Source organism: Mesocricetus auratus, unplaced genomic scaffold, assembly GCF_017639785.1.
Source record: "Mesocricetus auratus isolate SY011 unplaced genomic scaffold, BCM_Maur_2.0 Super-Scaffold_6730, whole genome shotgun sequence".
NCBI lineage: Eukaryota > Metazoa > Chordata > Mammalia > Rodentia > Cricetidae > Mesocricetus > Mesocricetus auratus.
Genome location: NW_024429184.1, coordinates 16,380,362 through 16,396,107, shown reverse-complemented (window position 1 = coordinate 16,396,107; position 15,746 = coordinate 16,380,362). Strand labels below are relative to the sequence as shown.

The 15,746-nt window shown below is 39.2% G+C and overlaps 1 protein-coding gene across 11 annotated transcripts in view; it reads left to right on the top strand.

Annotated features, from left to right (window-relative positions):
* The window catches only part of Unc13b (unc-13 homolog B), a 219,848-nt gene that overhangs the window by 131,054 nt on the left and 73,048 nt on the right, over positions 1 to 15,746 (top strand). For all 11 annotated transcript variants that reach the window (XM_040739468.1, XM_013119610.3, XM_013119609.3 and 8 more), the window contains 2 exons: positions 7 to 321; positions 2,011 to 2,101. In XM_040739468.1, the coding sequence (XP_040595402.1) occupies positions 7 to 321; positions 2,011 to 2,101 (406 nt within the window). The remainder of the gene's footprint in view (positions 1 to 6; positions 322 to 2,010; positions 2,102 to 15,746) is intronic.

The window sequence follows — 15,746 nt, the reverse complement described above, 5'->3', positions numbered from 1 at the left end:
TCACAGCCCTACCAGCAGTAGTAGGTATGGCTCCTCCTGTAATGTGAGTCAAGGAAGCTCTCTGCTGAGTGAACTAGACCAGTGTCAGGAGCAAGATGATGATCGTCGGGAGAGGGACTCCATTCATTCTAGCTATAGCTATGGCAGCCTCTCCAAAGATGGCCAGGCTGTTTTGGAAGAAGAAGAGAAAGCCTTGGAGGTGACATGTGAATCAGAGAAGGGGACAACAGGCGAAACCAAGGAAGTGAGAGAAGATACCACAACTCACCCTCCTCCAGATCTGGTGCTACACAAGGATCACATCTTAGGCCCCCAGGAGAGGTAGGTGGTGGCTAGCTCACATGCTACCTGCTGTATCTCTTACTGAATACAAATACTTTTCACTTGTTTCTTGCAGCTAGGTAGGGTGGGGGTCATGGCAACCATGGTCAAGCTGGTAGATCTTCCTTTGATTTTTTTTTTATATAATTCCCAAGATGTTTGAGGAACTTGTATTACTGAAGTGCAGGTGCTCCAGAACTTTTAAAGTGTGCAGTCTTGACCCCATAGAGGGCATCCTCTGATGCCAGAGCGCCACAGGTTATTTAATAGTTCCCCTTGCTTAGGGTTCTTTGGATGTATCTAACTCAGTTCCTTTGTGAACAGTGATATTTGGTTCTGTCTTACCCTGTCTGAGGAAAACCAGAAAAGAATTAAAGAAGAACTAATAGATTTAGTACAAATGCCTGTAATTAAAAAGCTACTGTATATGATTTGGCAGTGTATTTGGCATTTTGTATCTATAAGAAGAAAATTTTGTAATGTATCTTTTGGTCAAGTGCAGTGTATGCCTGTAATTCAGTACTCTTGAGGCTGAAGCAAAGGGTGAGGGAGCTTAGACCAACCTGAGCTACATAGCGAGACCTTGTCTAAATACTGTGTCAATTATAACTAAATAATAACTGAGCTAACCTGTTTAGAAAAGCTGAGAGATTTGAGCAGAGTAGGTCTCTCAGTTTTTCTATTGTTGACATTATTTTGGAAAATAATTATTATGGGAACTGCTGTATTCGTTTTCGCACTTGTTTGATTACCTGGCCTCCACACAGTAGATGCTAATAGCAGTGCCTAGAGTGACAACCAAAACTCCCTAGACACTGTCAGATATTTTCCCAAGGACAAAATCCTGCCCCTGCACCCAGTTGAAAACCACTAGGATAGAATGATAAGAGGATGGCTTAGATTTTCAGACTTCTAGATCTCATCATAGATCTAAGAGGTCAGAACAGTGAATGCTAGGTGGCTGGATGAATCATATATCTTCCTGAAGATTGCTATAAAGCTGCTTTCTCTCTTCCCCTATTTTTGCTTGTTTTTCTTTATTTTTATAAGATAGGGTCTTATGTTATAGCGCAGGCTGGCTACAGACTTATAACTTAACCTCCTGCCTCTGCCTCCTGATTGCTGAGGTTATAGGCATATCCTACAATACCTAGGTCCATTCTTGGCTTTTAGTCATCTGTTGTGGTTCACTTAGTAGTGAAGAGGCCCAAGAGACTAAGGTCTGAACCAGGCCTTCTACTGGGTTGATGACCCACCAAAAGGTTGGTTCTTCATGGGTCTTGAACCTGACATTACTGTTGTCAGGACTGAGCTCTTGGTCGAGATGTGAAATACTTCACATTCTTATTGTCTCTTCTTACGTCTTAGCTGTCTGATTTCTACACTTGAAATAGACTCAGGGCCCTTGTCATTGCTTCTTGTTTCATCTTCTCTCAGTGTCTATGAACTATTTCATTTGGCTGCATGAACAAAGAAGAAGGAAGGGGGATAAAAAGAATTGTCATTTTAGAGAAGAATTGTTTTCAAAATAGGTATTCAGAACTCTGCTGTTTTATGGCCTGAATCACTAGCCAAATGTAGGCATGAGCACAAAAATATTTTATTTTAGATATTTGGCAGTCTTGTCTTGAATACTGCCACCTTGTTACTTCTGCTATTTACAAGAAATACTCTTTTCTTTGTTACAAGTCTTCCTGAGGAGAACGCATCTTCACCATTTACCCAAGCCAAAGCTCACTGGATCCGAGCAGTTACCAAGGTCCGACTACAGCTGCAGGAGGTAGGAAATTTGTTCCAGTAATGGTTGGGACAGTTTTTTCCTTTGAAAACTTGGGAGGCATATGGTGCTGGAGAAGCTGTCAGTGATGAGTCATCTTCTTACAGTGCTTCTGGGAATGCATGGCAATTAAACCAGAGCCTTAAGAGATGGGAGGTGGCCCTGGCTTTTTCTAGGCTCCTAATGAGAATCAAATAGGCCTAGGAGGTGGGAGCTTGAAGGTTGGGTTAAATGCCTATTTTCTCTACTGTCATCTCTGGCTTGATGTTACAGTAAGGAACAAGGCCTCTTTGGTAATTTGTTGTCTTTTTTATCAGCTAGTTCAAGTACCACTAGTTGATTTTACACAGGTTTGGAAACAGGGTACAGACAGTTTTATGGGAAAATTTGGGCCCTCATATAAGACCCAAAACATGGACACTTTAAGATTTGCTATGAGGGTGTGGAGAGATAGCTCAGTGGTATAGGTACTGTCTGTGCAAGCATAAAGATCTGAGTTTCCTTCTCAGCATCCACATAAAAAGCTGGGCATGGCTGCATGCGTCTGGAACCCTGACACTGTGAGTGGTGTGGTAACAGGAGGATCATGGGGCTTGTTGGTCCCCATCCTATTTCCAGATCCTGTGAGAGACCCTGTCTTAGAATAAGGCAGAGATTGATAGAGCAGAACACCTGATTTCCTTTGGCCTCCATGCACCTGTGCACGTTTGACTACACACAAAAGCACACATTGGAGTCGGGAGGGAGCAAGGGAGCTGGAGAGGGGAGAAAAGGGGGTAAAGAAAAAAGCAAGAGTAGATGATTTAGTTAGGTTGCATGCTGTGATAAATACCATGACCACAAGCAACATGGTATTTTGGGGAGGAAAGAGTTTATTTTACCTTAGAGTTTACAGTACTTCATGAAGTAAAGACAGAGCAGGAACCTAAGGCAGGAACTGAAGCAGAAGCCACAGAGAAAGTCTCCTCACTGCCTTGCTCCCATGCCTTTCTCAGCTGTCTTCCTTAGATAACCCAGGACCACTTGCCCAGGGGTGCCACGCCACCACTCCTAGTGATCTGAGCTGTCCCATGGTAATCATTAATCGAGAAAAAACTCTACAGACAAAGTGATGGAGGCATTTTCTCAATTGAGATTTCTCCTCCCAGATAGCTTTATTTTCATCATGTTGACATAAAATTCACCAGGACAAAATACCATTTTTTTTTACTTTTAGCATGAAAAGTTTTCTCTTAGCAAAACATGTTCTTATCTGTGCGTCAGATGACAGGCAGTCTGAAGGCAGAAGTGCTGTTTTTAAATGACAGTAGCAGTCACTAGTGTAAACTTGGCAGATGCAAGCATGCTCACATGTGTACACATACCCTTTAAAGACTAATGTGAAACCTAAGGGAAGCTGTGAGACAATCATATCACTTTGTATCCCTTTGTCACATGCTGCAGCTGCCACCATTTCATATTTACTTTATTGTTTTCCCTCTACCGGTCTTTCTCTCTTACTTGATTCAGAGATTGTACTCATAGATATTCATATCCTCTCCTAAAAATAAGGCCACTCTCCTGAATAACCAAAGTTGCACTATCCAAAGAAAACTTGCACTGTCAAGAAAACACCAGCATCAGGAAGCCATGCAAGTTTGCCAGCTACTCCCACAAGGTCTCTTTCCTTTCTGATCCAGAACCTAATGGCCACTGCATTTAATTGGTGTCTCTTTTGTCTCCTTCAGCTTGGAACAGTTCTCAGCCTTTATTATCCTCCACAGTTTTAAATGATGAAGGCTTTCATTTTGTAGCAAAGGCCCACTCTGTTTCCTCATGTTAGGCTTGGACCATGCTTTCTTGATAGGAATTACAAAAGACATATCTAATGTGAACCTGTCCTGCCATACCTGCCATTAGCCTTAATATTTGGTTAAGTTCGTGTCAGCCACATCCCTCCACTGCCAGCTCTTTGCCTTTGTAGTTGGTGCTTTGTAGTGAGAGCTTCTGAGACTGTGTTGCTATCTTGTTCCTCATCAGATCTGTACCTACTAGTGATGACGCTTGTCTGGAGCTACTACTAGTGGTGGTCACAGGTGCTAACTTTGTTTCCACCATTCTTTCCACAGTGAGGAGTATGAGAAAAATTTCCTTTTCACCTATATATTTAGTTCAGTAAGACTCATAGGTTCTTTATTGTATCTATTATAATATATTATTATCATGTACTTCAATAAATTATTTTAGTTGCCCTTTATACACCATTATATACATATGTGCACATACATACACATGGGTTTGTGGATTGTTTTTAAGGCAGGGTCTCAATATATAGTCTAGGCTAGCTTGGAGTTCCCAAAAGATAGCATTTCATGATTCAACTTACAAATCTACAAAGAAAGTAAATTCTGGCTAGGCTCAGCAGATAAAGTTTGATGAACTGAGTCAGGATCCACACGGTGGAAGGAGAGAACCAACTTCCACAAGTTGTTCACAGGACACACACACATATACACATGCATATGCACATGCACACATGGTTTTGTGGATTGTTTTTAAGGCAGGATCTTTCTATGTAGCCTAGGCTAGCTTGGAGTTTCCTATGTATTCTTGACTGGTTTCAAACTCTCAATCTCTAACACTCTGGAGAATACTGTGAGTGTATACTGTGCTATTACAGCCAGCCTGGAAAACATAACATTTAATTATTATTATTTTATTTTTGTTGTTGTTGTTCTTGTTTTAAGACAGAGTTTCTTTGTGTAGCTTTGTAGACCAGGCTGACCTCGAACTCACAGAGATCCACCTGCCCCTTCCTCCTGAGTGCTGGGATTAAAGGTGTGCGCCACCACTGCCCGGTCCAACATTTAAAATTTTAAAAATACTACCTTAATGATTTTGGTTCTTTGAATCAAGATCTTGCTAACAGGTCAGGCTGACTACAAACATGCTCTTCCTCCATCAGCCTCCTGTGTGTTGGGGTTGCAAGTGTGTACTACCATGCCTGGCTTAAAAATGTTTTTATCATTAATAAATGTTATTAGATGTCAGTTTTAATTTTTTATTATTTTCACATTTTAATTTACATGATGTAGTATGTTAACATAATTATATGTGAAATAATTTGAATAATTAATTAATAATGTGTCTGGGTAATAACACATTGGGAGTCTGTTGATCTGGACTGACTGATGTGAGGAAAAGAGATGTTTCAATGTTACAATGCTAAGCTTTTATTTTGAATGTTTTTAAAGTGAAAGTCTTGAAATTCTTACTATGACATAAAATCATCTTCCCTATGTGAAAGGAAAAGTTAGAATGAGAATAAGAAGAATACACTGGTATGAGTTGTTGAAAATAAAAAACAAAATCAAACAAATTAAAAACCATCCAGAAAGTGAAGCTTGCAGTTATCTGGAGGAAGGGCGTGATTTATCCTGAATTAAGAACAATCACTGTTTAATTGAATGATGGTTCTTAACACAGAGACAGCTGGCCATTGATTAGTAGTAGCCAAAGGGGAAAGATAAGCTGGAGCTTAAAATGTGTTCCACTTATGCTTAAGATGAGCTTTGTTGACAGAGTAGAGGAGACTGTAAGGCAGAATGAACACAGCACCAAGAATATTTTCTCCTGGATTATCAAAGTTCAACCTATGTCACCCCTTAACCCTCTGCTGAAGAGACTAAATTTTGTTAGTTTGTTGTTTATCATGATAGTCTCTTTATGTAAGCATAAAATCAAATATGGATATGCATTCTACTTTTCCTTTCATATAAAAGGTTATGGTATAGTGTTTACTGCTCTAAAGATCAGGTGTGAATCTGGGAGAGTGGGAGCCTGAAAATGAGGCGGACTAAAGTCTGATGTAAAAGCCAGCTTTATTCAGAGCTCCAGACAGTTTAAACTCTGAAGGTTAAGAAGAATCACGTGAGTAAAGTTCTCATGAGCTCAGACTATTTACAATGACAAGGACAAGCTGCGTGTTACAAAACATGTTTTTTCATAGAGGCATAATACAAGTAACAACACCCAGTTGTAATAAATCATGTAAAGTGAACTGACTCCTGTCTGATACAACTGGGAAGAACATGAAAGCATATTCCAAGAACAGCTCCATGTTTTTGAAGAAACTGAGATCACAAACCCTTCTTTTCTTGGAGTTTTCTCACAAGCACTCAGAGTTCCCCTTGCATGACTGATTCCATTCTTGGACTGTGTTCCAACAGTATATCTTGATGGTGCTCTTATTTATCAGCTCTAAGAGAACTTTTCCTCTGTAGCACACGCACACTATTCCACTGTGTGACTGTACTGCAATTATCAGTCCTCTGTTGCTTATCCTTTTGAGTAACAAACCGTGCTAGAAATGAGAAACCTTTTATGTTGGTCACTTCACATACTTACACATGTGTGTGCATCTGTAATTTCAATATACATCACCACATTGTTACTTATTCTTCAATAACTTACTTGAATGACAAAGGTCTGCTTTAAGTTGTGTTCTATAATCTGGGCTGATGGAGTAGCCAGCATTGGCTAATCATCCCTAACTCAGTGAGCAATCTGAGGACACTTGCCAAGGCTTTAATGACCACACCAAAGAGTCTGTGCCTTCCATAGGACATACCGGCAACTTAGACCCCAACCAGTAACGCAAGGAGGTGTTTTTCTTTCCTAACTCACTAATAGAGTGATTTGTCAGAGTTTTAGGGTTTTGGTATTCTTTTAGGTGGTGTCTTAGTAGTTTAAATTTGTTTCTTGCAGTAAAGTTGAGCATTTTTCTTACATAGAAAGACCAATTAGTACAAGTGATGTACTTCCTCCAGAGGTGCGCCCCTCCTAAAAGTCCTGTACCCTCACCAAACAGCACCACCAACCGGGCATGTGGTGTCCTTCCTTATCTCCTAATTCATCCTGTTTCCCAAGGTCTAGCCCCTAAAGTTAATAACGGCACAATGTTAACCTCTTATACCAACTGCTCTTTCTTTTGTGATACATATTTAAATGCAAGTTCACTGACTTGTTATAGTATTATATTATGTATAGGATTATAGTATGAGTAGTTTTGTAAACTTAATCCTGGGTTAGCAAATGTTTTTGAAAACCTCAATTAGTAGATTAATAATACCCCATAATGACTGTTCCTTAACAGTTCTTTCTACTTTGTCATGAATAGAAATCTATTTTCATTTCTGTTTATTTCTTTAACTTATCTTAAAATATTCAAGTAAGTGGCTAGCTAAGGACTGTATTTTTTTTGAAGAATTGATAAATTCCTAAATTTATTTTAGAAAATATTTTCCAGTTTGTGCTTTGAATGTCTGAATGTGCTGGACTGACTTTGAGTATTAACTTTTTTGTTAGTTTGATCAAGAATGGTATCTAATTTTTAAGATTTGCATTTCTGTGTTGTTTATGACTTGAGAATTGCCACAAGTTTAAAATGATTTATACTGAGTTGTTATTTCATTAACAGATTTTGGGTTACTACCACAGAAAGCCAGCTACACTTACACCATTCTTGTAAACTTGTCAGAGACTTAAGGGACTGATTATCAGAGCCATGCTGTGTCCTCTGAGTCCCTGCACATCTGAACTTAATAACTGTTTGATGACATTGCTGGTGCTGATGAGGCAGTAACGTTGGTAGTGTGGGCGGGAATGGGTATGAATCTGTACCTTATTTGGTTTAGTTGCAGCAGAATCTGAGGGAGGAGGTGAGACTTTCCGATCTAGAAACAGAGACTGCGGTGGCAGCAGGTGGGTGGGTGTTCCAGGTGGAAGGGACAGTAAGGGAGAAGGCATGGGGGCAGGCCATGAGGAAGTCTTGACAGGAGCTCTTAGGCTGCTGAAAACTGAGAAAGGCAAACCTTGCAATCAGGCACAGAAGTGAACAAATAGATCAGAAGGCCCATGTTTGAATGGAGATGCCAAGGGAGACACAGGCTGTGGTGGGTCAGCCTTAGAGATGGATGGGCAATTTCTCAGGGCAGCCCCTAAAACAGAAAACCAAATTGGTTGTCTACTGCAAAGTTCTGATCCCACTTGTGACTTCCTCCAAGCAAAGAAGCCTCCTTCTTATCTCACAATTGAGGCTTTTAAAAAAGGTGGTCCCTTGGGGAGACAATGATGAGCCTCAAAGAGAAGTAGGCCTTTGGGGACCCTTCCTCTTAGACTAAGTAGTACTAGGAAAACACTTTTTATAAGTCTGATATGATACTCCAGGATTTTTTCTGATCATGGCTGCTGATCTTAACTTCCATTTTTTCAATCTTTGCCCTTTGATTAAGATCACTAGTTTCTTTTCTGTTTCAAATCACGGAAAGATCACAGTGTTTAAGCCTTCTTCTGACCAGTAAATACTGTTGTTGTTGAAAATTGTTAATCAGGGGCTGGAGAATTGGCTCAGTGGTTGAGAGTACTGACTGGTCTTCCAGAGGACCTGAACTGGATTCTTAGTACCCGAATGGCAGCTCACAGCTGTCTATAACTCTAGTCCAAGGGGATCTGATGTCCTTTCTAGCCTTCTGGGGCACTGCATTTACATAGTGCTCATATATACACACAAGCAAACACTCATACATATAAATAAAAATTGTTAATAATTTCTAATAATTTTTAAAATAACTAATGAATATGTTAGAATGTGAGGCCAAAGATGTGACTCGGGCTTCAGAGCACTGTTCTAGAGGACCCAGGTTCAACTCCTAGCACCCATACACAGCTTCTCACAACTGCTTGTAACTCCAGTTCCAGGAGAAAGATGCCCTTTGTGGTCTCTGCAGGGCTCTAGGCACACACATGGTGTACATACATACATGCAGACAAAACAACATAATTTTTTAAAGTATTTAAAAACTTAAAAAAAAGAATAAAAGTAATTGAAAGGATGCATATAATGTAAAGGTTCCCTCTTACTTCCAACTCCCAGGCCTCCCACTCCTCCCCGTTTATGAGTCTTCAGAGATAATGTGAACCTTCACAGATGCATGCTAGCCTGTGTATTGCATATTCTCCTTAGCCTTGCTGCATTACTGCTATATATTTATGTGTTTTCCTTACTGATATACATAAAGCTACTGCTCTACTAAGGCTCTTAAGTGTTTTTTTCTTACTAGCACAGAGTTACTGATTTTTAAAATAGCTATGTGGGTATTTCTTTTGTGAATTTATTATAATTTGCTTACTTTGTCTCCTATGGATAGATCTTTGAGTTGTTTCTAATACTATAATGCAAGTTCTGCCATTGGGCCTAAATATTTGAAGGTCTCATAACCACAGGTTTCAACCTCTGTTTCTCATAAGCTCTTATCCAGAACATGCCTACTACTACTTCAAAACTAGAGAAATTCCCCTAGGCAAGAGCTTTGCTACTTCTCTGAATACTGTGAGACTGCCCTTGTTCCTAACAGACCCCTCCTGCTCTTTGACAAACTGAGTTGTCCTTACCTGATATGAGAGACGAAACCTAATCTTTTCTAGCTTTTAGCTTGGACTAGAACCTAACTATTCTCTCAAATCCTCTTTAGTGAAGAGCATGCCTTCTTGCTTGTTCCATGTTTCTAAACCATGTTTCTAAAGCTTGGTTTTCTTTGGCTTCTTCCGCCACTTCCAAATCCTACTCTTACCTTCCTAATTGCAATTAAATTTCAAATTTTCTCACAACCTTTTGTCTGTTTATTAATACCTATATCATAGCTTGTGTTTTACTCTCAATTACTGCCATAATAATTACCACAGTACCCACATTGAATACTGTGTCTCAGGCATTGTTAGGTATTTTACATCTATTACTCAGAGATCATCTCATAAAAATTCTGTAATTTATTTAGGCTTATGTTATTAGCATCATTAAATAGAATGAGTAACTGAATGCCTAATTGACTTTGTGGGTATTTATGTTCATATGCATATGGGGTTCATAGGTGGACATTGGATGTCTTTATCTTTCTCCTTATATTTATTTTGTATTTACTTTTTAGACAGGGTCTAAGAGGCAGGCGGATCTTTGTGAGTTTGAGGCTAGCCTGGTCTACAGAGTGAGTGCCAGGATAGGCTCCAAAGCTATACAGAGAAACCCTGTCTCAAAAAACTGAGAGAGGGGAGGGGGTGGAGGGAGGGAGAAAGAGAGAGAGAGACAGAGACAGAGAGAGACAGAGACAGAGAGAGACAGAGACAGAGAGAGACAGAGACAGAGAGAGACAGACAGACAGAGAGAGAGACAGAGAGAGAGAGAGAGAACATGGGTCTATCTGGCCTAGAACTTGCTATGTAGACCAGGCTGGTCTTGAGCTCATACAGAGATCCACCTACCTCTGCCTCCCAAGTGCTGGCATTAAGGACATGCGCCACCATGTGCTACTCCATTTTATTTAAAAAAAATTGGAGTGTGTTTGCATGTGTGTGACCTGCATGTGTGCATGGACAGTGTTTGCATACATGTAGAGATAAAAGAACATTGTGGGAGTCAATTCTTTCCTTCATCATGATGTTTGGAGACTAAACTCAGGTCTGGTGGCAGCACTTTTACCAGCTGATCTATCATACTGGCTCCTTCCTACTTTTGTTTTTGAGACATTATTGTTCTCTGAATCTAGAGTTCCATTGCTTTTGTTAGACTAGCTGTCCAGTGAAACCCAAAGATCCAATTATCTCTGCCCCACAGCACTGAAGTTATAGGTGTACACATCCACACTCAGCTTTTATGTGGGTGTTGGGGATCCTAACTCTTGTCTTCATGCTCGTGCTATAGTACTTTGTCTAATGAGCCATGTCTCAAGCCCAGTAACTCAATATTTTGTAAGATAGCACCAGGGTTACCGAACAAGTAAGCATAGACCTGAGATTTTAGTCCACATCTGCTTTAAGCTTTTGAAGCCTGCCAGTCTTTTAAACATGATTTTCTAAAGTGTGTTCCATTTGATGGTAGTCTAGAATTGTTAATAGCTGTTGGGTGACACAGGTTCTGTGGTCAAAGAGATTTGAGGAGCCCTGAGCACATTAGAATGTAATACCAGCAGATTGCTCTCAGGAGGCAGTGTTGAATTCAGACTTTTCAGAATTTGGATACACTTAGTCCTATGACTTTAAACAGAGGATCTCATAATGTGCAGCAATTTTGCTCACAAACTTGTCAATGACACCTTGTTTTTCAGAGGTGAAATTCACCTGTCAAGATTTTCAGTGAGCTCCCAGCTACACACAATGGCAAATGCTTTCCTGTCTTTATCTTACTGGACCTGCCTGCTGTATTTGATACTCTGAGCACACGCTCCTCTTTGACTTCTTAGAACCATCACCAGCTTTCTTCTCTGACCTCATTGCAGTCTACCTTGTCTAGTTTCTCTTTTTGAATCTTAAATATTTTACTCATTTTTTCATATAACAATACACATTCTTCCAATGAAACCCCATTCATTATGCCAGCAACCACATATATGTTCTTCCTTTCATGTATCTATCGTTCAGATTTCTCTCCTGAAGTCTAGGTCGTATTTCCAGCTACTTCTTAGACAGTCACTTGTCATATCAGCACCCTAGATGCAGCACCTCATAAAGGAAGATGTCACTTCTTACTCAACAACCTAATTCACATGTTATTTTTTATTTCCATGCTCCCCAAATCAATTCTGAACCCATAAGATGAGACTGGGTTCTTGATAAGAGAAAACAAAGCCATTCTTCCTATGACCAAAAGAATTAAAACAAGAATTCTACTTACTTCCAAAACAAGAGAAGGGACAGCAGCCTTGTACAATCATAGAGGGACTGTGTAAGCTTTATGCAGCATAGCCAGTGATTTTTATCTGAGGTATGATTATTACTAATTGAAAGTTTTCCCCATTAGGAACTGTATAAATGCCTTTGATGCAGTTAATGAAAAAGTATGGAGAAGGAAGAATTGTTTTCCTAAACTCTGGGCAGTTGAATTATGAAGGATAAAGTTTTTCCTAACTATAGACATCACTAAAAAGTGATCATAATCTTATTTTTCTAGTCACTTTGGCCAAACAATTTAAACACACACACAAACACACACACACACACACACACACACACACACACACACGTTCGCCATTCAAGCAAAGAGTTGAGATAGTTAAGATGGAAAGCCATGATCAGAGAAAATCCAGGAGTATCAGATTATAAAAAGTGTTTTCCCAGTCAGACATCGATGGCGTACACCTTCAGTCCTAGCACTGGGGAGGCAGAAGAAGGTGGATGTCTGAGTTCAAGCCAGCCTGGTATCCAATTGAGTTCCAGGAAATCCAGGGCTGTAACGTAGAGAAACCCTGTCTTGGAAAAACAAAGTATTTCCCCTAGTGCTGCCACGTGCGAGAGGTAGGGTTCCCCCAGTTCCAGGAAATCAGGTGCCCTCTTCTGGCCTCTGTGGGCATTGTATGCATGTGGTGCACATACATACATTTAGGAAAACCATTCATACAAGTAAAATAAAATAAAAATGTTTTAAAGAACAGAAGTAGGACCCAGGCAGTGATGGTGCATGCCTTTAATCCCAGCACTCGGGAGGCAGAGGCAGGCGGATCTCTGTGAGTTCAAGACTAGTCTGATCTACAGAGCAAGTTCCAGGACAGCCAGAGCTACACACAGAGAAACCCTGTCTCAAAAAACCAAAAGCTGAGTGGGGAGAACAAGTAGGGGCTAGGGTATGGCTCAGCACCAGAGCACTTGCCTGCTAAGGCCCTGAGTTCAATTCCCAACACCACATACAGGTACTAAATAAAGATATTTCTGTAAAAAAAGAAGGAAAAAAAAGACATCATACAAATTGATTTCTGAATGAGGTTTCATTAAACAAACAAAGCAAGGAATAGAAGTAATCTCTGGTGTTTGATATCTGTTGTAGAATAGTGATTATCTCTGGGGGAATTGGCAGTAATTAGATGTGAGTATAAGAAACTTTGGAGTTTGTGGGTACTATTTCTTAATCTGGATTCTCTTATGCTAAAGTAAACATACACTTTTGGCATGTATATTTTTATATACATATTACAGTTCAATAAAAAGTCTTAAAAAAAAGCTAAGTGTGCTGAGTGGTAGTGGTGTATGCATTTAATTCTAGCACTCAGATCTCTGAGTTAGAGGCCAAACCTGGTCTACAGAGTGAATTTCAGGACAGCCAGAGCTGTTACACAGAGAAACCTGCCTTGGAAAAAGCAGAACAAAACAAACAAACAAAAAAAGTTAAGTGAAAAGTAGCATAGAGATACAAAACAGATTGTCTATCTTTATATTTGATGCAGATATTAAACTAACAGATATCAGTACATGGGTGAGTACAGTTTTTCTTCAAAATCTTTTTTCATTATGTTTCAGTCTCAACTTTTTAGCCTGGCATCCATGACCACCATGACTTGATTCAGCACCCTTTTCTTGGCATATGGACAGAATAGCTTAGACCTTGGCATCCCCTAGACCCACAATTTAAAATACAGCTTTATCACTTTCTATTTGTATAACTTTTGATTAGGCAAGTCACTCAGCCTTTTAGAAACTTAGTTTTCTTCACCTATGAAAGAATACCATGCCTGCTGATTAATTGCATATGGAATAAAACCTAACTTATTATTAAAACCAAATAAATGTTAGTTTGATTCTATTTTTAACCTTTTTTCTTCTATTAATTCCATTTTGTGCCTTGAATGCTCATTCTTTCAAATTTCCATAATCAAATAATGCCAATGCTTAAAAATTACTTTCACATAGCACCTCCTTCACAAAGCCTTCCCTGTTTTCCACTTCACCTAGCAATTCTAAGAAATATTTCTCCCTTAAATTTTTTTTCTTTTCCTTTTCTCTTTCATTTCTTTCCTTTCTTCCTTTCTTTTTCTCCTTTTCTTTCTTTCTGCTTTTCTTTCTTTCTCTCTTTTCTCTCTCCCCCCTTTCTCTCTCCATCCCTCCCTGAGACAGGATTTCTCTGGATAGCCTTTGCTATCCTGGATCTCTCTCTGTAGACCAGGCTGGCCTAAAACTCACAGGAATCCGCCTGCCTCTGCCTCCAAGTGCTGGGATTAAAGGCATGTGCCACTATCAACTGGATAAATTCATTTACATTTTAACTGACTCTTATGATACATTTTAGTCTCTCACTGTAGTGTTTAAGAGTTGCTGAAGGCTGCCTTCTCATTGGCGATCCAAAGAGCATTGTTATTCTTTCTAAGCAAGCTATTGTGAGAGGCAGAGCCCACTCAGTTCAGTAAACTGATACATGAAAAGGCAGGCTAAAAGAACTACTTTGGGCCTTTGACATTCTTTGTACTAAGAAAAGTTCAGGTGTCTAGTCAAGCATGTGGACTGAGGGTGTCAAGTTGCAGACTGTTTGACCCACCTCTTGAGTTGGTCTTCTATCAAAAAGGTCTGTTTCAAAAATAACTATTTTATGTACTTGTGTCTTACAAAGTGATGCTCTATGGGATACATATAGTGAGTGTGATGACCACTATAATGAAACAGGTTAACACATAGAGCATAGAGCATACTATAAGTATTCGATAAACATATCTGTTATTAACATGGTCCTTTTTGTAACAAGAGAAGCTAAAATGTACATATTCAACAAAAATCTCTACTAACATACAATTTTATTTACTGTATTCCTCATTTTATACATTATATCTCTAGACCTGTTCATCTTATATTTATTCTATTGTATCTTATTTTTGTAACTTTTTTTTTTACATTTTAAAGGTTTAGTATTTTTGCGCACTCATGTGCTTATATGTATTCATGCAGGTCAGAGAACAACTTGCATATAGGTTCTGTCTTATCATGTAGATCTTGAAGATCAAATTCTGGTCATTAATATTGGAAGCAAGTGACCTTACCCACTGAGTGGTTTCATCAGCCATATCTGTTATTTTATATCCTTTGACCTACATTTCTTCATTTTCTCTACCCCACCACTATTTTCCCCAATCTCTATATTTGTATATTGCTGTATATTTCTTTTAGCTGTCTCTTCTGTTTGTCTTTGTGTTCAAGTATATTTTAAATTATTTTTTTGAGATTTAATATAATAATTTCATTTCCCCTTTCCTTCCTTCCTCCAGACCCTCCTGTAATCCCACTTTGCTCTATTTCAAATTTATGGTCTTTTTTTCATTAATTATTGTATATGCATGTGAATATGTGTGTATATATTCCTAAATACTTAAACATACCTGCTCAGTCTATATACTGTATATGTTTTCAGGACTGACCATTTGGTGTTGGATAACCAATTGGTGTGCCTTTCCTTGAGAAACGCTGCTCTTAGTATGCCTTAGTGTCCTGTAGTTCTTTGGGTAGGGTTGAAGCTTCCTGGGCTTTCCCCCAGGCTCCTTAAAGGTAGCATGTTTATTGTTGTTGTCCGTGTTCAGCTCCTGTTTAGGCAGTCATGTTGGTGAGAGTTTATGGGTATAGCTTCTGACATTCTTGTAGACACAGTCTCATAGCAAACTCCCTATTCCTCTGTCTTTTACACTCTTTCTTCCCCCTCTGCTATGATTCCCTAATATTTGTGTGTGTGTGAGTTGAACTATAGCTGTTTTTTGTTGGGACTGTGCTCTATAACTCTGTATTTTTATTTGTTGTGGTTTTCTTTAATGGTCTCTGTTCCCAAGGAAAAGTGTGTTCAAGTCTTAAATTTTGTTTATTCCATCATGTG